We start from the raw sequence: 25,661 nt of genomic DNA on the forward strand, positions 1-25,661 counted from the left end.
CTAAACTACTTTCATCTATGAAGTGGTACAGTGGATTAAACATGGCCACAAATTATTTGCTGTTACTTGTACTGAGGAGTGGCATTTTTCCCCTCCCTTTAAAACTGGATTGGCCTCAGTGACTTAGCAATAGCAACCTTTAGAAGTGATTTTCTTGGACAACTGAGGACAGCTAAGAAACCTGGTGACTTCTGCCTAGGGCCTCTTATAACATTTTCTATACAGCCCTGAACTGCCCACGTAAGGTATCTGGCCACCTTGTCTGAGAGGTCATGTCTAGGTGCTTTGGTCAACATTCCCAGCTGAGCTCAGCCTTCTAGCATCTGTGACACATTGTTAGAGATGAAGCTGTCTTGGACCCTCTAGATCAGCCTATTCACTTCATGAATATCACTGAATGACCTCTGTGAACAGCGCATGCAACAGAAGAATCACCTGTCTGAACTCTGATCAAATTCCTGGCTTGCCAAATCATAAAATATCATAGAATGGTAGTTGTTTGAAACCACTAATTTGAAGGTAGTTTGCTACAGATCCATGGGTAACTGGAACAACTGGTATGTAATAGAAATCAGAAACCTCCAATATTGAACGACTATTAGAAAAGACTTACCTTGCACCAGCCAATGTAACGACCAGTGGTTGTGCGGATGGAGGCAAAGCCCATTTGTAAATTACCAGGCTGTTCTTCAACATATTTAGACTGGAGAGGTGGTGAAGTATATATGGGTAGCTAGGGGCAAAAAAAAAAACAACAAAACAAAACAACAACAAAAAAACAACAGTTCATTTTAAACATATAAAGTAGTTGAAATTACTTTCCCAGTAATATGGCAAAATAGGAATTCTCATCAATATTCCTGCTAAAAACAACTAAAAATACAGATTATATGAGGTCTGTTCAGAAGGTATCCAGTCATGTAATATGTAAAATAGAGACATTTCTTGAAGATACACGAAACACTGTACATAGGACAACGATGCTTAAGTCCCCTTCAACATAGGTATCTTGGGACCTCACACAGTTCTCCCAGTGGCCATCAGCTGCCCCATTGTATTTTCCTGAATATCATCAATGGTCTGAAATCTCTTCCCTTTCAAAGGTGATTTTAGTTTTGGGAAAAGCCAGAAATCATAGATGCCAAATCTGGGCTGTAGGGGGGCTAAGTCACCTGGGTGATTTGATGTTTTGCTCAAAATCTCTGCACGAGACATGATGCATGAGTGGGCACACTGTTGTGATGAAGCTGTCAGTCACCAGTTGTCCACAGCTGCTGCCTTCTGAATCATTTGAACAGTTTCCACAGAGGAATGTACAAGCTTTATGCAAAATTGGATACAGATTTTTTGGTCTACCCAGTCATTTTGAATGTGACGGCCACACAGTACACACACTCACTTAACGGCATCTACCACCCCCACTGACTACTACAGTGAAGTCGTCATTATTCACACATGTGCATTCCAGTCAACTCTCCTTGGCTGTCAAGTTACATGATGTTGCACAAACTGTTCTCATACTGACAATAGTTGGACTTTTTCAGGGCAGACCTTGTATGTGTATATATATTTTAATCAATTTATGGGGGTGACATTGGTTAATAAAGTTGTATAAGTTTCAGGTGCACAATTCTATGACACATCACCTGTATATCATATTGTGTGTTCACCACCCCAAGTCAAGTCTCCTTCTATCACCATGCATATCCCCTACCCTCTCCTACATCCCCCATCCCATTTTCCTCTGGTAATCACCATACTGCTTACCTGTCTCTATGAGTTTTGGGGGGTATTTTTTTGCAATCCTGCTCTACTTTTTCACAAATTCCTGCAACCCCTCCCCCTCTGATAGCTGTCAGTCTGTTTTCTATCTATGAGTCTGTTTCCATGTTGTTAGAATTTAGGATTTGATTCAGTAAACTATAAAACCACATTTAAATTAAAGTGAGTGAAAGTAAGTATAAGTCCCAAATCAGTATTTTCCTTTGTTATTTTTTGTGGTGAAAACAAGCAAATAACAAGAGAATGAGTCAAACTCATATCATAGCAATATTATAAAAAGAAAAATCCAATGATGCTGACCACATACACACACAGCCCACTGCCAGCCATTTTACAGATGAGAGTCCTTCAAATTTCATCATTTACAAAAACAATCACCCCATGGCTCTCCAGAGTTTTCTAATAAATAGATAATCAATTATATTCACCAGATGGTATTTAACAAGGCAGGGGCATATCAATATTTTAAATGTTTAACAAGAAGAACTGAACTAAAAAAAAGACATTCTAGTTAGCCCCAAGTTTACCAGCAGATTCAATTAAGCAGAACACCTCATTCATATCATGTTTTGGTTACCAAAGGCTTTATTGTAAATAGATGTAAACAGACTCATAGTTCACTTTACACAATAAAAGAACCTTAAAAATTTTGCATCTTAAAATTCAGAAATATGCTAATTTAGCTACTAGGGACAAATGCAAGTTACTAATCTTCCTACCTAGATTTTGAGCTTTCCAAAGACAAGAATGTCAAGGTGGGCTTAAAAACATCATCCCTCTAAGACTAAAAGAGGAGAAAGAATACTGAGACACAGCAAGTTAGCAGGGAAGTGGATCTATCCTGGGCTGCTAATAAAAAATACTGAAATCTTACATTATTATTATACAGTGCTTAGAACAGTGCCTGACATGCACGCAAGGGGAGCGCTGAAAATATTTTTGTTAAATTTTATGCATGTCAGTTTGACAATGTTTTGATATTTTTCATGCATTCTGACCTATAATTCCATTTCTAAAAATTTATTCTAAGGAAATAGTTATAGATATACATACAGACTTATGTGGAAAGTGCCTTGATAAAGCACTATTACAGTCAACAAATTACTGGACATATGCTAAATTTTCTAAAGTTATGCAAGTTGTACATTTGAAAATGGTAAATTCATACAAAAGAATATTTGAGCCACCAGTAAGAATTATTTCCAATGTCATCCAAACAGTCAGTGGTGGCGTCAAGATTCAGATTCAAACCTGTGTGACTCAAATGTACATTTCTAAGTATACGGATTAATCATAGTGTGAACTAAGGCTGGAAAACAAAAACACAGAATGCAGAACCAAATCAGTAATCACAATTAGATAACAACAGGCTTGCATGATAAATTAGATAAACAAGATGAAAGTTAAACAGGCATATATGTACTTGCAGTTGAATCCAAAAAGTCTGTATGTATAAGTACATATTGAGAAAAGACAGAGCTTACCAGTAAACCACAGTAAAATGTTTAATAAATTTTAAGAACTGCAAGTTCACTATGTCATGTTCCAAGGTCATAAGCAAGACTGATTGTGAGGACACAAAACAAAAATACATATAAAAGTGCATGTGGTCTTAGGCAGTTCAATAGAAATATATTATGTAGAACAGGAGAAGTCAGAGCCTGATTCTATTGAGCAGTGGTTACAATACTTACATCTGAAGAAAATACTAATCATCCTGAATATTTTAGCAGAGAATGATCATGATAATGATGGAACTCAAAGCTATGGACACATGAAGACTGGCTAAAGCTACTTATCTACTTATTCAGGAAGCAAAAGTTCTTAAAGTATAACTCACATCTGAAAAGTTGTTTGGTGGAAGAGAGAATTTTTCTATAAGGTACCAATGCAAGAGATACAAGGTGAATGCTCAGATCTTATTATGACACAGATTTGTCTGACCTAAGGAAGGACCTTAAATTGAATGAGAGCTGCCAGCAAACTGAATGGGCTGCCAATCAAAACTCCGGGTTCCTCTATCCAGAGTTTTAATCATGTAGAAGATAAATGGCCATTTAGTGGACTTATATTAGAGGGCATCACAGTAACATACACGAGGCTGAACTAGAGAACATCTAAAGTCACTTTCAAAAATGAGATCTTAATGAATTTTTAAACTAAAGCTTCCAAATATCAGGTGTACCTGTATAGATTTTCAAGAAAGAAAAATATGACTGCTTAAAAGTACTAAGACCCTATATAATTGATTATTCATTGAGAAAAATCACTAATCATTTTTCCTTAGAATTAGGATATTCTGAGGTCTGAGTTAAATATAATACAGTGCTTATTTTAAGATACCTTGAAACTATTTCTAGCAAATTACAAAATTTGCCTAACAAATATTTCCAAGACATTCTTGATGAATAGACCTAACAACAACACAATAAAACTCATTTTATCATATTTACATTATTAAAATATTCACAAACATTTGTAGGCAAATTACCTGCTCTGGTTTCACTAGCTGCTTTTTGGATTCCTCTTCTTTGGCTGCATGCACACTTATAGATGCAAACGTCAGACCTGCAGGGGTGGTTGTCAGCTTTGCCATCTGAGAAAGATGTATCAAGAAGATTTTAAAATAAAAAGATCCCCATCTTCCACTTCCCAATAAATGTTTGGGGGCATCCAAGGAACACTATGGCTTTCACTTAAACTTATTAAAAATCCAAGCATTAAAAATCACTTCTTCGGGGTGAGGGCTGGGTGGAGTTAGGCAAAGGGGGGGGTGGGGTACATCTGTAATAGCATCAATAAGAAAAACACGGTCACCCAAAGTAGAAAAAAACCCCACGATTTTACGATATAAACCTAAACTTCCCTTCTCATACTAGATGATAGAGTATTTTTACCAACTAGTTAACTACCTACTTCACATGGAATACAGCAATATAATAATTACCAGGAAGAAGTGAATATAAAATTTGAAGGAGGAATCAGGATTGATTGATCCTGGTATTCACTCAGTGCACAAAAACAGACTGAGCAATTACTATATCCCAAACCCTGGTGTCAGGGCTTAGGATGCTTCACAGAATAAAACGATTTTTGCCCTCGTGGAGGTGACATTCTAGTGGAGCAGGGAGAGGCAATAAACACAATGAATAAATTATATGCTATGTTCTAAAATTGATAAATGCTACAAAGAAACTAAAGGGTGATTTTGAAGTACTGAGTGAATGAGATTAAATGTTAAAATACAAATGCAAACTATTATTTATCTTTAAATATTTTATTTATTTATTTTCAGAGAGAGGGGAAGGGAAGGAGAAAGAGAGGGAAGCATCAATGTGTGGTTGCCTCTCACACACCTCCTACTGGGCACCTGGCCCACAACCCAGGCATGTGCCCCCGACTGGGAGTCAAACCACTACCCGCTGGTTCACAGGCCCATGTTCAATCCGCTGAGCCACACCAGCCAGGGCTCAAATGTACACTATTCATAAAAATAATTTCCTACACTAAAAATTCTTTGCCCCTAACTCTCCCAGTGCATTTCTTTTTTCCCTGTTTCATGCTTATTGTAAGGCCAAAGTAGCCTGTTTTGCATGTATATTGATTTGAATTAAAAAGCAGGAAAATTACTGGCTCTAAGAAGTATTTCGGTGTTTATTCAAGTACCAAAGTAATCTCCAAAGATTATCTATTCAACAGACCAAATGAAATGCTTTCCAGGGAATATACATTGTAAGAGCTTGATTCTCTAGAGGAGAAAGGCAGCTGAAATCTAAGAGCACCCAGAGGGAAGAGGTCTCCTTTGCTTACATACAAGTGTGACCACGCAGAACTGGAAGAAACGCTGGCCAAAGAATTCTAAATATTCTCTAATAATGTCTTTATTTCATTTCTGACACATTTTTCAATATTTCTGAGTAGAGCAAGGTAAGCTACAGAATCAGTTAAGCAATTTCCTGTTTAAAATATGCAGGGTAATGTTAGAGGACTCAATATTAATCAGAGGATGTTTCCTGTTTTTCCCTTCTCAAGCCTCTCTCTAGTACAGATTAGCATCAGAGAATGATTTCTCCAGGCATGACTTCCCCAAATTCACTACTTTTGATTTCTTATACACAGTAGGTATTCACTAATGAAATAACGAGATTTCCACTCCATATCTACATCAGGTATCAATATAAAACACATTAAAATGATGCCAGCAAGAATGCTCCCCCATGTACCTGAGATACTCTGATACTAAAGCTCTGAAGTGATTATATGAAGGATGTCAATTCTTACATTTAAAAGATATTTATAAAGCCCCTGATTCGACCTTACTCCTAGATATAATAAAAATACTTTTCAAGTATATTAATACCTGAAAAATTTTCAGCATGCCCAAGTTCTCAGAGCATAATTACCTTACTTTGATTAATGAAAAAAATAATAAGTGTAGACTATAAAATAAATTCATAGATACTCCTTGAAAATTATGATCTAGTGCTCCAGAGTCCTGATTGACTAAATGAACTGGAGCCTAAAACAATTAACATAGCTTAAAAAACTCAGTAGCACAGGGTTCATTCACTTTGATGTTTTTTTTTTCCTGATACATTTGTTTTTAACTTAAATGTACTGGGGTGGCATTGGTTACTAAAATTATGGAGGTTTCAAGTGTACATTTTTATAACACATGATCTGTATATTGCATTGTGTGCCCACCACCCAAAGTCAAAAATCTTTTGTCACCATGTATTTGATCCCTTTATCCTTTAGTATCCACTTTTCTCCTCTCTGCTAACAGCATGTTGTTGTCCGAGTCCAAGAGTTTTTGTTTTTTATTTGTTACTTTCAATTATCCCATCTGAGTGAAATCATTTGTTTACTGACTTTTTCTGCCTTGAATTATTTTGCTTAGCATAATATTCTCAAGGTCTATCCATGTTGTTGCAAATGGCAGTATTTTATGTTCTCCTATGGCTGAGTAGTATTTCATTGTATACGACATGTACCACATCTACTTTATCCAATCCTCTATCAAAGGACACTTTGGTTGCTCACATAACCTTCCTAGAATGAACCACAAAGAACTGCAAAATCTGTGTAGAAAGATCAATGGTGAGGAAATTGAAACAAGCACCAAAAACCCTTCCGAAAGTAAAAGTGCAGGAACAGATGGCTTCACTAGTGAATTCTACCAAACATTCAAAGATTTGATACCTATCCTTTTCAAAGTCTTCCAAACATTTGAAGAGGCAATACTTCCTAACACATGTTATGTGACCAACGAGACCAGCATAACACTGATATCAAAACCTGGCAAGGATAACACACAAAAAAGAAAACTACAGACCGATGTCTCTGATAAAAACAAATGCAAAAACCCTAAACTAAATATTAGCAAATCAAATACAACAATACACTAAATTAATACATAACAATCAAGTGGGGTTCATTCCAGGGGCACAAAGATGGCACAACGTACACAAAGAGAACAACGTAATACACCACATTAACAAAAAAAAAGAATAAACACCATATGATCTTATCAACATGCAGAAAAGATATAACACCCATTTATGATTAAAACAGTCAAGAAGGACTTCCGCCAAGATGGAGGCATAGGTGGATGTGCCGTGCCTTCTCACACAACCAAGATTAGAGAAAACTAAATATTAGCAACAGAAAACACAGCCAGAACACGGAAAATTGAACTTTTCGGAAGTCCGTTAACAACAAATTCTTCAGCCTGACCGGTAAGGGGCGAAACCAGCGGCTGGCGGAGCAGGGTTGCACAGGACTCGGCCAGACACACTCAGGCCCGCGGAATCCAGGCGCAGGGTCAGACCTAGTGAGCGACCCAGCGAGCAACCAGGCGAGCGACTGCGGGGGAGACAGCCGGGCCCGGGGCTGCGTGTTGACTGAGGTCGCGCATTTGTGCGCGGGTGGACAGGCGAGGGAGTGGGCGGTTAGACTGGGCTGGCAGGTCCCCACGGCAAGCGGCAGTGGAGGGCGCCGCCATTTCCCTGCTCTGACCCCACCTCCACATACAGCGTCATAACCCAGCGACTCTGAGTGGCCCGGCCCAGGTGAACCACCTAAGGCACTGCTCCTCTGCACCCAGCTGTGAGAAGCGGCAGAGGGGGGCGCCATTTCCCCGCTCTGGCCACGCCCCCACATACAGCGTCACAACCCAGCGACCTGGGAATCCCAGGCGCCGCTTCTCACATTTAAAGGGCCCGAACAGACCAAGAATGGCGCAGGAGGATCTCAGAGCCCCAGAGCCAATAAATCTAAGCGATGAAGAAATAGCAAAACTCACAGACGCACAGTTTAAAACATTGGTGATCAGGATCCTCACAGAACTGGTTGATTATACTGACAAATTAGACAAATATATGAAGGCGAAACTAATTGAAATGAATGGAATTGCACAGGACACCAATAGCAATGAAAAGGAAACTGGGACTCAAATCAATGGAGTGGACCAGAAGAAAGCAAATAATGGCCAAACAGAAAAGAGTCAAGAAGCAAGAATTCAAAGAAATGAGGAGAGTCTTAGGAACCTCCAGGACATCTTTAAATGCTCCAACATCCGAATTATAGGGGTACCACAAGGGGGAAGGCACAGCCACCAGTGGAAAACTTATTTGAACAAATAATAAAGGAGAATTTCCCCAATCTGGCAAAGGAAATAGACTTCCAGGAAATCCAGGAAGCTCAGAGAGTACCAAAGAAGTTGGACCCAAGAAGGAACACACCAAGGCATCGTAATTACATTAGCCAAAATTAAAATGAAGGAGAGAATCCTAGAAGCAGCAAGAGCTAAGGGGACAGTCACCTACAAAGGAGTCCCCATCAGACTGTCAGCGGATTTCTCAAAAGAGACCTTACAGGCAAGAAGGGGCTGGAAAGAAGTATTCCAAGTCATGAAATCTAAAGACCTACAACCAAGATTGCTCTATCCAGCAAAGTTTTCATTTACAATGGAAGGACAGATAAGGTGCTTCTCAGATAAGATCAAATTCAAGGAGTTCATCATCACCAAGCCCTTATTATATGAAATGTTAAAGGGACTTATCTAAGAAAAAGAAGTTAAAGAAACATGAACAGTGAAAGGACAACAAACTCACAGTTATTAACAACCACACCTAAAACTAAAGCAAACTAACAGGACAGCTAGATCAGGAGTGGAAACATAGAAATGAAGATCTCAAGGAGGGTTAGCAACAGGGGAGTGGGAGGAGGAGAAGGGGGAGAAGGTACAGAAAATAAGTAGCATAGACAGTAGATAGAAAATTGATGGGGGGGCAAGAATAGCATGGGAAATATAGAATCTAAAGGACTTGAGACACATGGTCATAAACTAAAGGGGGGGTGATGGTGGGGATGGGGGGTAGGGTGGAGGGGAATAAAGGGGGAATAGAACAACTGTAACAGCATAATCAATAAAAAAATTAAAAAAAAACAGTCAATAAGCCCTTGGCTGGTGTGGCTCAGTGAATTGACTGCAGGCCTGTGAATCAAAGGGTCACCGGTTCAATTCCCAGTCAGGGCACATGCCTGAGTTGCAGGCCTGGTCCCCAATAGGGGGTGTGTGAGAGGCAACCACATATTGATGGTTCTCTCCCTGTCTTTCTCCCTCCCCTTCTCTAAAATAAATAAATAAAATCTTTTAAAAAGCAATCAATAAAATGGGTATAAAAGGAAAATACCTCCACAGAGTAAAGGCCATATATGGCAAATCCTCAGCCAATATCATACTCAATGGTGCCTAATTGAATGCTCTTCCTCTAAGATCACGAATGAGTCAGGGATGCCCACTCTCCCCACTGTTATTCAGCATAGTGCTAGGAGTCCTAGCCAGAGCAACTGGGCATGGCAAAAAAATAAATAAAAGATATCCAAGTTGGGTATGAAGATGTAAAATTTTCACTTTTTAAATGCACGTGACATGATTCTTTTATTTTTTTAGTCCTCACCCAAGGACATGCTTATTGACTTTAGAGAGACAGGCAGAAGAGAAAGATAGAAAGAAACATTTTCTTTTCCACAGAGAGAGAAACATTAATGTAAGAAAGAAACATTGACTGGTTGCCTCTTATATGCAGCCTGACTGGGGATTAAAGCTGCAACCTAGGTATGTGCCCTGACCGGGTATTGAACCTGCAACCTTTTGGTGTTGGGACAACTCTCTAATCAACTGAGCCACCCGGCCAGGTGGACATGATTCTTTAAATAGAAAACTCTCTAATAACTCCACCAAAAATATTAGAAACAAACAAATAAATATGGTAAAGAAGCAGGATACAAAATCAAGGTATAAAAATATATGCGTTCCTATACACTAACAATGAAATTTCAGAAAAAAGAATGAAAAAACCAATTCCTTTTATAATTGCAACCAAAAAAAAAAAAAACCCTAGGAATAAACTTAACGAAGTTTGTGAAGGACTATATATAAAAAACTACACAGCATTATCAAAAGAGACTGAAAAAGGCTCAATGACATGAAATAAATACATTCCTTATTCATGGACTGGAAGAATCAAATGTAGTTAAAATAGCCATATTTATTACCCAAAGCAATATACAGACTTAATGCAATCCTCATTAAAAGGTCAGTGACCACCCTGGCTGGTGTAGCTCAGTGGATTGAGCATGGGCCTGTGAAGCAGAAGGTTGCTGGTTCGATTCCCAGTCAGGGCACAAGCCTGGGGTGCAGGCCAGGTCCCCAGTAGGAGACACATGAGAGGCAACCACACTTTTATGTTTCTCTCCCACTCTTTCTCCTTCCCATCCCCTCTCTAAAAATAAATAAATAAATATTAAAAATAAAATAAATAAATAAAACGGCAATGACGTTTTTCAAAGAAATAGTATAAAAACTCACCCAATACATGTTATTCTCCCTTACACTTCCCTCAATCCCTCCCTCTGACAATCACCACACTGTTGTCCATGTCTGTGATATTTTTCTCTATTTTTGCTTTTTAGTCAATCCCTCCACCCACACATACCCAACACCCCCCCACCCTGTTCTGGAAAAGACAGCTGTCAGCCTGTTCAATATCTACAAGTCTGTCTCTATTGTGCTTGTTAGTTCAGTTTGTTCATTAGGTTCCACATATGAGTGCGATTATATGCTATTTGTCTTTGACTGGCTGACTTCATATAGCATAATGCTCTCCAGGTCCACCCATACTGCGGCAAATGGTGTTTCCTTCTTCTGGATGGCCACATAGTATTCCATTGTGTAAATGCCCCATAGTTGTTTTTATCCACTCAGCTACTCCTGGACACTTGGGCTGCTTCCGTATCTTGGCGATTGTAGAGAATGCTGCAATGAACATAGGGGTACTTATGTTCTTTCAAATTAGTGTTTTGGGTTCCTTTGGATGTATTCCCAGAAGTGGGATTGCTGGATTGAAAGGCAGACCCATTTATGATTTTCTGAGGTATCTCTACACTGCTTTCCACAGTGGCTGCACCAGTCTGCATCCCACTAACAGTACAAAAGGATTCCCCTTTCTCTACATCCTCTCCATCACTGGTTGTTTATTTATTGAACATAGTGATTCTGACCTGTATGTGATCTCACTGTGGTTGTAATTTGCATTTCTCTGATGGTTTTTTCATATGTCTATTAGCCATCTGCATATCCTCTTTGGAGAAGTGTCTATTCAGGTCCTTTGCACACTTTCTTTTTTTTTTTAGAGAGAGAGGGGAAGGGAAGGAGAAAGAGTGGGAGAGAAACATCAATGTGTGGTTGCCTCTCATGTGTCCCCTACTGGGGACCTGGCCTAAAACCCAGGCATGTGCCCTGACTGGTAATTGAACCAGAGACCTTTTACTTCACAGGCCCGTGCTCAATCCACTGAGCTATACCAGCCAGGGCCTCTGCACATTTTTTAACTGGATTTTTGGGGGTGTTGAGTTGTGTTCAGTTCTTTATAAATTTTTGATATTAATCCCTTATAAGATACACTGTTGGCAAATATAAGTGGGTTGTATTTCCATTTTGTTGATTTTTTTTCCTTTGCTGAGAAAAAACTTTTTAGTTTGATGTAGTCCCATTTATTTATTTTTTTTCTTTTGTTTCCCTTGCCTGAAGAGATAGATCAGAAAAAATACTGCTGTAACAAATGTCTGAGATTTTACTTCCTATGTTTTCTCCTGCAACTCAAACTTTCATAAGTTGGAGTTCAACATTTAAGTATTTAATCCACTCTGAATTTATTTTTGTGTATGGTGTAAGAAGGTGAAGCTCAGCATCACTAGCCATCAGAGAGATGCAAATAAAACCACAATGAGATACTACTTCACACAGGTCAGAATGGCCATAATAATCAAATCAACAAATGAGTGCTGGAGAGGATGTGGAGAACAGGGAACCCTAGTGCACTGTTGGTGGGAATGCAGACTGGTGCAGCCACTATGGAAAACAGTATGGAATTTCCTCAGAAAACTGTAAATGGGACTACCTTTTGACCCGGCAATTCCACTGCTGGGATTATACCCTAAGAATCCTGAAACACCAATCCAAAAGAACCTATGCACCCCAATGATCATAGCAGCACAATTTACAATAGCCAAGTGCTGGAAGCAACCTAAGTGCCCATCAATAAATGAGTGGGTCAAGAAACTATGGTACATTTACACAATGGGACACTACACAGCAGAGGGAAAGAAGGAGCTCCTACCCTTTGCAAAAGCATGGATGGAACTGGAGAGCATTATGCTGAGTGAAATAAGGCAGGTGGTAAGGGACAAATACCACATGATTTCACCTTAAAGTGGAACATAGTCAACAAAAGAAAAAAAGCAAACAAAATACAACCATAGACATTGAAATTAAGAACAATTATATAATATAACAATAGCCAGAGGGGACGAGGGAGGGAATAATGGGAGGAGGGGTGTTAGGAATTACGACAAAGAACACATGGACAAAACCAAGAGGGAGGGTGGAAGCAAGGGAGAGAGGTGGGTTTGGCTGGGGTGGGGAAAGTGGTGGAGGTGAAATGCGGATAACTGCAACTGAGCAACAATAAAGTAATTTTAAAAAAAGAGAAAAAATTGCTTTAAATAGAAAAAAAGATTTCTGTGGTTATTTGGCATCTTCTGTGGTTCCATATCAATTTTTGGAATATTTGTTCTAGTCCTGGGAAACAAGCCATTGGCATCTTGATAGGAATTGTGTTGAATATGTAAAATACTTTGTGTGTTATGGGCATTTTAATGCTGTTAATTCTTCTTATCCATGAACGCAGTATAGGCTTCCACTTATTTGTACCTTCTTCAAGTTCTTATAATTTTCCAAGTACAGGTTTTACACCCTTTAATTTATTGCTAGGTATTTCAATGTTTTGAAGCATTATGTGAATGGGATTGTTTCCTTAATTTCCCTTCCTGATGGATTATTATTGGTGTATAAAAATGCAGCTGATTTCTGGATATTTATTTTATATCTTGCTAGTTTATTAAATTAATTTATCAGTTCTTGTAGTTTTTTAGTGGAATCTTTAGGATTCTCTATAGAGAGTATCATGTCACCTGAAAAATAATGACAGTTTTACTTCTTCTTTTTCAATTTGGATGCCTTCTATTTCTTCTTCTTGTCTGATTACTGTGGCTACACCATCAGTACTACATTAAGTACGAGAGGTAAAACTGGACATTCTTCTCTTATTCCAAATCTTAAGGGAAATACTTGTAGTTTTTGCCTATTGAGTAAGTTGTTGGCTCTGGAGTTGTTGTATATGGCCTTTATTATGTTGACATATGTTCCCTCTATTACCTTGTTGCTCAGACTTTTTATCAAAAATTGTTGATGGATATTATCAAATACTTTCTCTGTATCTACTGATATGATCATGTGGTTTTTAGCCTTGATTTTGTTTATGTGGTGTATCACATTTATTGATTTGTGGATATTGTGCCAACCTAGTACCCCTGGAATAAATCCTAGTTCATTATAGTGTATAATCTTTTTAATGTATTTCTGGATTTGGTTTTCTAATATTTTGTTGAGGATTTTAGCATCTAATTTCATCAGGAATACTGGCCTATAATTTTGTTTGTTTGTAGTGCCTTTATTGGTTTACAATTCAGATAACAGTGGCCTAATAAAATGAGCTTGGGAATCTTCCCTACTGTTGAATTTTTGGGAACAGTTTGAGAAGGGTAAGCATTAGGTCTGCTTTGAGCATTTGGTAGAATTCACCTGGGAACCCATTCAGTCCAGGATTTTTATTTGTTGTGAGTTTTTCTTTTAATTACTGTTTCAATTTCACTACCTGTAATATGTCTATTCAGATTCTCTGATTCTTCCTGATTTAGTTTTGGAAGATTGTACATTTCCAAGAATTTAACCATTTCATCCAGGTTGTCCAGCAAAGACGATCAGATTTGTATGAAACCACAAAAGACCCCGAATAGCCAAAACAATCCTGAGAAAAAAAGGAAACTGGAGGCATCACACTGTCTTGACTTCAAATTATATTAAAAAGTGATGACAATCACAGCAGCATGGTGTTCACAGAAATACAGATACACAGACCAATGGAACCAAATTGCAAGCCCAGAAATAAACCCACATTCATGGGCAAATAATTTTAGACAAAGGAGCCAAAAACATACAATGGAGAAAAGAAAGCGTCTTTAGTAAACGGGGCTATGAAAATTGTAAAGCCACATGCAAAAGAATGTAACTAGATTACAGATTGTCCCCATGTCCAAAAATTAAATCAAAATGGATCAAAGACTGATACATAAGATATGAAACATTATATTACATAGAGGAAAACATAGGTACTAAGTTTGTGGGCCTTGTCCTTAGAGGGGATTTTATGAATGATTCTAAATGCAAGGGAAGTAAAGACAAAAATAAATGAGTGCGACTATATCGAACTAAAACTCTCCTACACAGTGAAAGAAACCGTTGACAAACAGAAGGCAACCAACCAAACAGGAGATAATATTTGCAAACAATAGCTCTGGTAAGGGATAATCTCCAAAATGTATAAAGACTCCATAGAACTTAACACTAAACAAATAAACGGTACAATTAAAAATGGGCAGAGAACCCCAACAGACATTTCTCCCAAGAAGAGATACAAATGGCCAACAGATACATGAAATGATTAGCAAACTATGGCTCTGTGCTAAGTCTAGGCTGGACTCTGGCCTAAAAAATTGTTTTTAATATTTAAATACTTGTAAAAACAAAAATACACAAGTAAAAAGGAACATGTGACTTTATGTGCCCTGCAAAGTCCAAAATATTTACTATCTGGTCCTATAAAAAAAGTGCCAACTCTTGATTTAGAAAATCAAATCAGATATTTAACAAGTATCAGATTTGATGCCATCAGAATATGGCATCAAATGCACAGTGACAGGAGTCTGGGTAGTGAGCACACAATAAAAATGTCCTATTACAAAGTTGCACATGTGAAATTTATATAGTGTTATTAACCAGTGTTACCTATTAAATTTCGTAAGAGAAAACTCTAGTATAATCTAATAAGACAATAAAAAAGCCAGCAGAAAAGATCAGCCCAGTACTTGTTCCTCAAGGGTAATTGTGTATCAGTGTTCCACCATCATATCTGTTCAACAAGCTCTTGTATTTCAAGCTGTATGTAAATTTTCTCAGAGTTACCTAGTAACCTTCAGGAACCATCTCTACCTTACTCTTTGTATTGAACTCTGGGGTTCCGAAGTTAACACAGACCATCCTTTGGGTACCTTGGCTCACGGATGCTTCCTCACGCCTAAGTCCCATGATCTGGACTCAGATCAAGCAATTTCAGATGTAGGTCTACTGCACAGTACTGTGTGAGAAAGTTACTCAAGCTTTGTAAACCTCAGTTTCCGTATGTGTAAGATGTTGATAATAATGGTACCTGCTCACAGGGCCATTGTGTAACATAAATGAGAAAATTCACATAAAATGTTTAACAAAATGCTCAGCACAGTAAACATTCAATAACATAATAGCTGTGATTAGTATTACTATTTTTCTCCATGCTAGTTCTTCGTACATTTCCCCTTATGTCCAAATCCGCTTTGGTCTCCTTCTGTCCCCAGTTTAATTGAGATATAACTGACATACAGTATCTTGACTTTTTTAAATGAAAAATTTACTACCCCTTCCTCGATTTCTTTCACCACAATACTTCTGTAAAGACTAATGTACCCCATTCTTTTGAAGGAGGTAATATCAGTGGAAAGATCATAAATTTTGGAGACAAATATATGTGTGTTGGAACCTGGCTGTTTCACTTATGAGCTGTAATGATGTAAAGTGAGGATATTTTCTAAGCCTGTTTTTCCATATGTAAAATGAGGATACTATCCATTTCTTACAGTCACCAAGAGAATTAAACTGAAGTAAGATATGTAAAGCAGCTGGCTAAAGCAGGTGATAAATCGGTGCCAGTTTTCCACCCCTTATTGTTTTCTTAACCCCATATAATCTAGGCTCTCCGGGTATATTTTAGTTCAATCTGTTTATCTCACTGCAGCTCACATTAGCATTATAAGTGTGGGCAATTTCCTCACATTTTGTAAACCTTCATTTTTCATTTGTAAACAAACTGATCAGTTAACCCAGAATGTAAAGTTGTCTTGAGAATTAAGTAAAATAACATATGTAAAGAACTTAAACATAGTGCCTGGCTTTGTGGCAAGCATGTGGCACATAGTTGCTGATAGTGACTTATTAACGGCCAAATCAAAGGAGTGTCCAACTCTTCTTCTCCAGGCTTCAGTGATAAGATAGTGTTCTGGTTTGCTCCTGAGGCAAGCCACTTACCTTGCCATAAATGAGAGTTGTTTGTGTTACATGTTGCATCTTCACTGTTTAATTTAATGTCTTTTATCTTCATTGTCTGGTAGTTATTTATCTGGAATTTATTGAGTTCCTGATATAAGTCATACTTGTGTTATGTACTAAGGATGGAAACAATGTTATAATTAGTGTCCTCAAGTAGCTTATAGTCTAAAATGGTTGTACAAGTGGTCTATTACTTGCAATGTGGTAAGTTGTACGGTAAGAGTATATCCAGGGTCTTCTTGGAGCACAAAGTAAAGTTATTTAAATTAGACTGAAGAGATTCAGGACACTATATTGTTTTTTTATTCTGTGTATTGATTTTATAGTGGGGAAGAGAGACAGACAGATGGACATTGATTTGTTGTTCCACTTATTTATGCATTCACTGCTTACTTCTTGAATTTGCCCTGACCAGGGAACTGAACCTGCAACCTTGCTGTATTAGAAGACAATGCTCTAACCAACTGAGCTACCTGGCCAGAACCTAGGGTACTATGTTGAAAAAGGCATTTTGTGGTTAGTATACATATAGGCAACACAACTGTATCTGTTAAATGAACTATGAACAGGAATTATGTAGATGAGGATGTGAAATAGCACTTCAGGGCCAGAGAAAGTGAAGGGGAAAGGGCCTGGAGTATAAATGTTAGGAGAGTTCCTCAGAAACAGGACATGGAGTTGTAAATCTGGGGCAGGGTGTTCTAGACACCCTTAAGTCTTAAGTGACACTAGATGGCAGATAATGGAGTGCTAATAACAGTTTTTATACAACTGTTAGAGAGGCATAATCCGATCTGTGTATTAAGTACTGGTGTGGCACTGCCCGAGAAAATAGACTGCTTGGGAGTCAAGCTGCAGATAGTGACTCCAGTTAAAAAGGTACATTGTTACAGCAAGAACTGCAGAAATGGAGTGAGAATGGCAAATCAGGACGGATACAGAAGCAATCCAAAACGTAAATGAACAGAATTACTCACATTTGTATCCCCTGAAAGCAGTGTATTTAACAACTAAAATCCCGTGTTGTATGTAGATATTTGTCTACTGTTATTGAAATCTACTTAGGCAAGTGCAGCTAGCAGCCAGCGTAGTCACTTCCTGTATACAAACTGCTAAAGAGTCACTCAAAGCCAAAAGGCTTGCAATTCCAACCCGCAGGTGAATGACAGAATGCGAAACCCGTGAACTGCAGAGACACTGTAAGACGCGTCTATCCTGGTGTATTTCAACCGAAATACAGTTTGAACAAAGTCCTTCAAAGGGTCATGAGGCCCGGTCCTGTACACCCAGACAGATGCTCAGGACACTCTCCTCTTTCAGTTCAACACCCAGACGTCTGCTGCAGCTTGTCGCCCAGTCCGGCATTTTGACCCAGCGGTTCCCACTCTGCTTTGTGTCGCTGTGCAAACGGTCAGTCGTAGGGAATGCAAGAGAGACTACAATCCCAGGCTGAGAAAACTCTTAACGGGAGACGCGGGTGTGTTCAGGTTTCGAACAGTCAAGATCCTCTGGCCTTGCTGGCACACGCTCACTGCCAGCCCGCCGACTGCTGTGGGCTCCTTTCTGGCAGTTTGGAAGCTCCCTTCCATAGATACTAGAATGCTATTCGCCCCTTGAAAGAGTAAGCAAGCTTTTTCCCCCAACTTACCCTTACAGCCGCCATGTCTGTGACCCTCTCCACCAAAGTTTTCGTACGGAGAGCAAAGAAGGACAAAAGAGTCCCAAGTAGCTCCGCTCATTACAGCTCCGCCTGGTTACGCCTTCTGTTTGCTAGCTTCCCCCCGCCCCCTTCTCCGCCCTCCTACAACTTCTTGGGGGAGCTGCTACACAGTGTATCAGCTGTCTTCTGGAAAGGGCTCATCCTTTTGGTTGGCTGTCTCTACTCCCTATAAAGCCTTTCAAAACATTCCCCATAGTCCAGTTGAAAGTTACTTTGCTCGATGCAGAATATTTCATTATTTTCGTTGTGTCAGGCAAATGCGACTTGGCTAAAGATTTAAAACTGAAGTCCGACTGCCTTAATAAATAACTAGATCGTCACAAAGCAAACGTTACTTCTGAGATAAATGGACAAGTTCACACATTCTAAAACTATGTAACTAACCACTTAATATATGTTAAGCACCTGTCCAAGTTACAGAACGAAACATACTACCTACCCCAATGGATCTTATGTTTCCAAGAGGAAAACAGACACGAATAAATGTTACAAAATACCAGATACTATGAAGGAAAAAAAAAACAATGTGGGTTTATACAGCTTAGGAAAAGTCTTTCTAGTAAGCAAACTAGTAAGCTAACATTTCACAAAAGTCCAGAAGGAATTTAAGGAACAGGGTTCCAAACAGAGGGAAGAACAATGACATTACATTTGATTCTGAATAAGATGACAAGTCAAAGAATGGTTTTCAGCAAAATATGTGGCATGACCTACTCTAGATTTTATAAGGATCATATTGGTACTATAAGGAAAATATATTGTGCATAGATGCAATATTCTCAACACGAGCGACATCCACACTATGCCTCCAGTGAATGATTCTAAGGAAAGATGCTCATAATCTGCCCACTGACATATCCACCATCAACTCACTCATTCAGCAAATATTTCACTACAAACTATATATATATGTATATATATATATATATATATATATATGACATCATTGACATAACCAGCATATTTGACAGATGATGTAATTTTCATTGTATTTTATTGTTTACACTATTACAGTTGTCCCTACTTGTTTCCCCATTGCACACCTCCATCCAGCACCCACAAAGTCCTACACTAGTCATTTTTTAACAGCCTCCTCCTCTATATGACACTATTACTTTAAGAATAATGGTGAAATTAAACAATTAATGAAGGCCACCAAAGAAACAGGGTGATCTTTTATGAATCTCTCTCCCCTATCATGCCAACATAAAAATGAAATAGAAAATAAATAACACAGTAAAAAAAGTAATGTACGATGTCCTAACAACAAACACCAAATTTTGATGTTTTCTACTTTCATTAATGTACTCTTAAATTTTATTTATTTATCTTATCTTTAGAGGGAAAGGGAAAGAGAGAAGGAGAGAAATATCAATGTATGGTTGCCTCTCATGGGTCCCCGCTGGGAACTGGCCTGCACAACCCAGGCATGTGCCCTTGATACCGGGTGCAGCCAAGGAGGGGGGCCCCAAAAAAAGATTTGGAACGGTGTCCAGAAATCAAGGTGTATAGGAATATTGGAGAGATGTATGAGATGTCCTCACCCCTTCCCCCCCAGGTGTGAGTTGGGGGAAGGGACACATGGAGCAGGAACATGCAGGGCTGTTTTGTACAGCCACAGCCTTGCAGCTAATCCATGGCAGGGCCATTTAACATATCTATAGCCTTTGGCGGGTCACTTGGATATGCTAAATGGCTGTGGCCAGGCTTGGAGCCATGGAGATGAAGTCACTTCCCCCTCCCCAAGATGTAACTGGGGGGCAGGTCCCCCGAGTTACAGCACCTGCATGGGAGCTTGGAGAAGATTGGCTCTAGGACATGGGGCCATACCTGCCCAGACTAATGATGGCAGCCCAGTAAACTTGTAATAACACAGAAATACTGGCAGGTGTAACTGATCGTGGGAAGAGTGGGAAATAGGGGCACAGAGGAAGATTGGCGCAGGATTTAAACCCAGACATGGCAGCCATTAGGGGGGAAAGCATGCAGTTTTGGCATAGTGAGGACCCCCTCTTGCCCAGGTGGCAGGGAGAGCCACGCAATTTTAGCAGAGTGAGGACCCCTGCAGCCAGGTGAAGAAAGCCACATGCTTTTGGTGGAGTGCGGACCCCTGCAGCTTTGGCAGAAGAGGCCCACATGGCTTTGGGGTGCTCCCTTTGGCTGTGTGGCCTGTAAAGCAGGAGAGACTTTGCCTGGAAAAATGGGTGCAAAGAACTCTTGCCAGTGGACCATGAGAAGATGCTGCATGACTTTGGATTAATTGGAGATCCTGCCTGGACCGCGACACAGCTCATGGTACCAGCAGCCTGGAGAAAAGGACATGTGCATTTCTCCTGATTTATGGTACTGGGAGTTAGGACAGGGGGAGAAGGGAGCGCTGTGTGCATAGGTAGATACCCTGCAGGACGTTGATATTTTAATGAAGACATTAGGTCTGAATAGCATTAAATAAACATTTCCTTTCCTTTTCACAAATCTCTGGCATTGAGAGATGTCTTTCCAAGTGGCGACTGACGATCAGCCCCCTAGGGGGTCTAGATGGTATTAGTATGCCAATTAGTATACACTGGAGTCTGGGCCCCAGTGTATCTGTTCTGTAACAGCTTTTTTTGGCATCCCTGGGTGGGCCAAATGTTGCCCCCCTTAGACCTCTGTTCGGAAACACTATGACTGGGAATCAAACCACCATCCTTTGGTTCGCAGGCTCGCACTCAATCCACTGAGCTACACCAGCCAGGGCTTATTGATATATTTTTAAAGGAGGAAGAACTCACACCTACATATTGGTCTACCGTGGAAATGAATAATACCAGTACAGTTTCTGATGTGAGCTTTAACATCTGGATATTTGTCAATGACTTCATAAAAATCTAATATGTTTATAGATTTAATAGATGATATAGGTAAATTTGTGAAGCCTTCATAGTTGATAGCAGAACACTTTTCATTACTTTTAGCATTACTAAAATTTATTTCATGTTAAAAACAGATATACAAATATGAAAGATTTTAACATTGTGAATAAGTTTGAAAGAGAATCACAAAAATCTGATTTCATAACTTTCATGAATTACAGTACCTTCCATGTCTGTTCGCTCAGGATTAAATCTGCAAGCATTCACATTTTTCACACTTCAAAATTTCAACTAAAATAATTTTTAAAAAATTTTATTTATTTATTTTTAGAGACAGGGGAAGAGGAGGGAGAGAGAGAAACATCAATGTGTGATTCCCTCTCAAGCGCCCTCTACTGGGGGCTTGCCTTGCAACCCTGGCACTTACACTGACCTGGAATCAAACCAGAAACCCTTTAGTTCATAGGCCGGCACTCATTCCACTGATCCACACCATCCAGGGTGATACTAAAATATCTCCACCAGAAAACTTATCATAGATTTCTACAATAGTTGAAAAAACTTCACAAGTTTTTCTTTTTGTGTGAAAATGTCTTAATGAAAAGAAACTTTGGCATCATTTCATCCATTTCTTTAGAACAGGCATCCACTATTTAGGGCAAATTATCAAAGTATTAAGAAAGTGCCTTTTGCCCTGGCTGGTGTAGCTCAGTGCATTGAGCGCGGGCCTGTGAACCAGACAATCGCGGTTCGATTCCCAGTCAGGGCACATGGCAGGGTTGCAGGCCGGTTCCCTACAGGCCAGTTCCCAGCAGGGGACGCACGAAAGGCAACCATACATTGACGTTTCTCTCCCTCTCTCCTTCCCTTCCCCTCTAAAGATAAATAAATAAAATCTTAAAAAAAAAAAAAGAAACTGCCTTTTTATTTTTTTTTGGCAAGGTCAGACCAGCATTTTTTATTGTTTCTCCTACTTTTTTTCCTCACATATGAATATTCTGTGCATGTAGGTATTCATTTTCTTACATTGTATTGTTGCTTAGGAAATGTCTTTCTCCACAATTTTGTGACCCAGTCTTCAATGAGCAATTTAAAACTCAGTTTTTTACTTTGCATCACTCAAGACTAATTTGGGCTGGTAGCACATATTTTTAAATCTGATTAATAGCCTTATCTAAAGTTTCACACCAGAAAAATTCAAACTTAGTAAAACATTTCATGTATAAATTAAAAGTTATATTTTCATAACAAGAAATTACACCTGGAATTTTGTTCTGTTCTAGTGTTTTACATTTTAACACAAATAGAAACACAAAGTAGTCACACAGATGGCAGAATTTAGAATAACCCAGGTTCTATTTCTGTCTTGAGAATTATTGTGCTGTCATTATTCATTTCTAATCTACTTTTTAAGTGCAGATACATGACACCACAGGGAATGGAGACTGCACCAGGGAATCTGCACCAAAACTGAGATGCAATCAATTTGTAAACTCTGCAAACTTATTCTCTAAAGAAATATGTGTAGTTCAGTTAACATGTTTTTGGGGACCAACTGTATAAGCATGAAATCTTTAAATTAACTTTTAGGAAGCTAACAATGTTTGTTAAAGAATAAGTTACCAAAAAGTACTAGTTTGAAAGATGAAATGTATATTATGAAAACTCAAGAATAACACAAAATTTGTTTAGGGCTTAGATAAATAAAAAGATACACATACCCTTATGTTCATTGCAGCATTATTTACAATAGCCAGGGTATGAAAGCAACTAAGGTGTCCATCAATAAATGAATGGGTAAGTAAGAGGCGACACACAAACTTTATTCTTCAGTATAGGAAACATAATATTCCTATATTGTTACAGAACAGACCTGGGGGGATGATATACTATTACCTAATGAACCCACCCTTGTGCTCCAGGACCCCCCTGCCCGCTGTAGGTTTGCCTTGCCTGCCACCAGGGAAAGACATCTCTCAATGCCAGAGATTGGTGAAAAGGAAAGCGATTATTTATTTAAAAAGTTATATGAACTTAAGAGTAATGACTTAATGTCTTCATTGAGATCTCAGATTCCTTTAGAACACCTACAAACGCACAGTCCTTCCTTCCCCCTCTGCCCAGTCTGGGGTACTGTATCTCAGACAAAGAAATAGAAGTACATGGTTCTTCTCTGCCCAAGCTGCATGGTCCCAAAAAGACCCACCATGGCTGCTGCTACACCCTATTAAAATATTACTCAGCAATAAAACAGAATAAAATCTTGCCATTCGAGACAACGTATGCTAAGTGAAATAAGCAGTGAAAGACAAATACCAAATGGTTTCACTCATATGTGTAATCTAAAAACAAAATAAATAAACAAGTAAAACAAAACAAAATCAGACCAATAGAAACAGATTAAACTGATGGTTGCCAGAGGGGAGAAGGGGGTAAGATTTGTAGAAAAGGTAAAGGGACATATAATCCATGATACTGTGATAAATTTGCATGGTGACAATGATTACTAGACTTTGTGTGATCACATTTTAAAATATATAAACATCGAATTACTATCTTGTACACCTGAAACTAACATAATGTGCACCAAATATACTCAAATTTTAAAAAATGTTATAGCTGGACATCCATGCATGATAGAATCCTGGCATGTAATAGAGTTTGTGTTTCTCAGAGCCCCAAGGTTGTTTAATAAGGTTTTATTATTTTCACATACAACTAGGTTGAATGATCAAATACTCAATATTTAAAGTAGTATCATCAAACTTGTCTGACATTTTTTTAAAGGGTGGGATTATTTTGTGTGGGGCATGGTTTAAGTTTTAGAGCAATCAAATAGTTAACTCTTTTAAATTGGCCTCACATTAAAGCTGTCTGAATTAGGGATGCTTGTAACACTAGGAAAAGTGTTTCTTTTTTTAAAATTTTACTTTAATTATTTTTCAAGTACAGTTTTCTGTCTTTTACTCTCATCCCAGCCCACCTCCAGCCTTCCCCACCTCCCTCCCATTTCCACTCCTTCAGCTTTTGAAAAGTTTTTCTAAAAGAAACAAAAAGGAAAACTCAATATTTGAATGCAGATGACACCATTTATTAGAATCTAAATTTACTAATAAAGTTCATAAAGCAAAAGGCAGATTTCAATTTAGGAAGAAGTATATTCATTTCACTATTGTGCCAAATCTATATCTATTAAGCAAGTTAACATGTTAGAAATAATTAACATTTTTGCAGTGCACCTGACACATCATTGCAATGTATTTGAAAATATATGCATAATGAGGATAACACAGTTAACCACCAATTAATTTTAGGAGACACAAAATATTAACAAGGCAATGGCAGAAATATGATAGGAACAATGGCATCAATTACAGTCAGTATCACAATTTACTTGAGGAGATGGAAGAGAAAAAATATAAATCGGCTCATATAATGTAGTGTACAAGCCTCAACTCAGTATAAATACAAAACTGAAAATATTTAGGAGAAACAACATTATCCAGGAGTTGAAATTTTGTCTTAAATATATAAGAGGGGAAGGTAATTAATTTATATTTCTGTAGCACCAAACCTTTCCAGTGTTGTACATTATAAAGTTTCTAATCAAGCTTGCATTTGTATAAAGGGTTCACTATCTGAAACAAGAAAAACTGAACTTTTGATGAGATTTTGCATATAAATTAAGGACATGAAACACATGAAACCAACCAAGATTTTCAATGAATAAGTCTGCGGATGAGCCATGCTTTTTATTAGTATTCAGAGTTGATTGGGACACAAAAGTCAACATTTGATATATCTCTTCCCCTGCTTGCCAACTTAGCAGACCAAAGTTAAGAAACACAAGTTTATATTATGAATGCAGATGAAGTGATACAGGAAGTTGAATAATTTGGGGGCAGTTATTCTCTTGTAAAATATAAAATCATACTTTTTAGGTGTTAAGAAAAATACCTTGTGTTGTCATGCTGTCGATGATTAAACAAAGGGCTAATAATAGTATATATATTTCTCTCTAAATCTGTTTTTTCTGTGACTCATACATGTGTGTGCATGTGCACACTCACAGAGAAAAGTCCAAAAATTGAAAGTGTCCACATCATGGCACTACTCTCGGGCCCATGACCATAGAATAAAAGCAGCAGGTGTATCACTGAGCATATACAGACATAATTTTGGTTTTGTCTGTTTTTGAGAACAATTGTGATGAATGTTTGGTGAATTTTGCTACAGAAATAAGATTAATTTAGTAACTAAGCTTTTAAATTGTCAAAACCCCTCTGTAATATTCTTTATTAGAATGTTAACTTTAGTAAAAATGTTGTAAGCTTTGCAAGTTTAGGACAATCTCATAGAGTGAGCACCAGCAATTCTAGGTACTAGTGCTGTGATCATTCAACCCCTGAATAAATAAATACATCACATCAATTACACCACACTTTATTTAAAGAGGCAATATAGGCCAAGACACACACCA

General features: G+C 38.3%; 1 protein-coding gene across 1 annotated transcript in view; it reads right to left on the reverse strand.

Annotated features, from left to right (window-relative positions):
* Positions 1-18,337, reverse strand: part of APOOL (apolipoprotein O like) — a 41,726-nt gene extending 23,389 nt beyond the window's left edge. Inside the window, exons 1-3 of the mRNA XM_037133215.2 lie at positions 18,255-18,337; positions 4,274-4,378; positions 614-733 (exon numbers count right to left, since the gene is read on the reverse strand). Coding sequence (XP_036989110.1) covers positions 614-733; positions 4,274-4,378; positions 18,255-18,269 — 240 coding nt within the window. The 5' untranslated portion in view covers positions 18,270-18,337. The remainder of the gene's footprint in view (positions 1-613; positions 734-4,273; positions 4,379-18,254) is intronic.
* Between the last annotated feature and the right edge of the window lie 7,324 nt (positions 18,338-25,661).

This window comes from Artibeus jamaicensis, unplaced genomic scaffold (genome assembly GCF_021234435.1).
Source record: "Artibeus jamaicensis isolate MK-2021 breed Jamaican fruit bat unplaced genomic scaffold, CSHL_Jam_final contig_241, whole genome shotgun sequence".
NCBI lineage: Eukaryota > Metazoa > Chordata > Mammalia > Chiroptera > Phyllostomidae > Artibeus > Artibeus jamaicensis.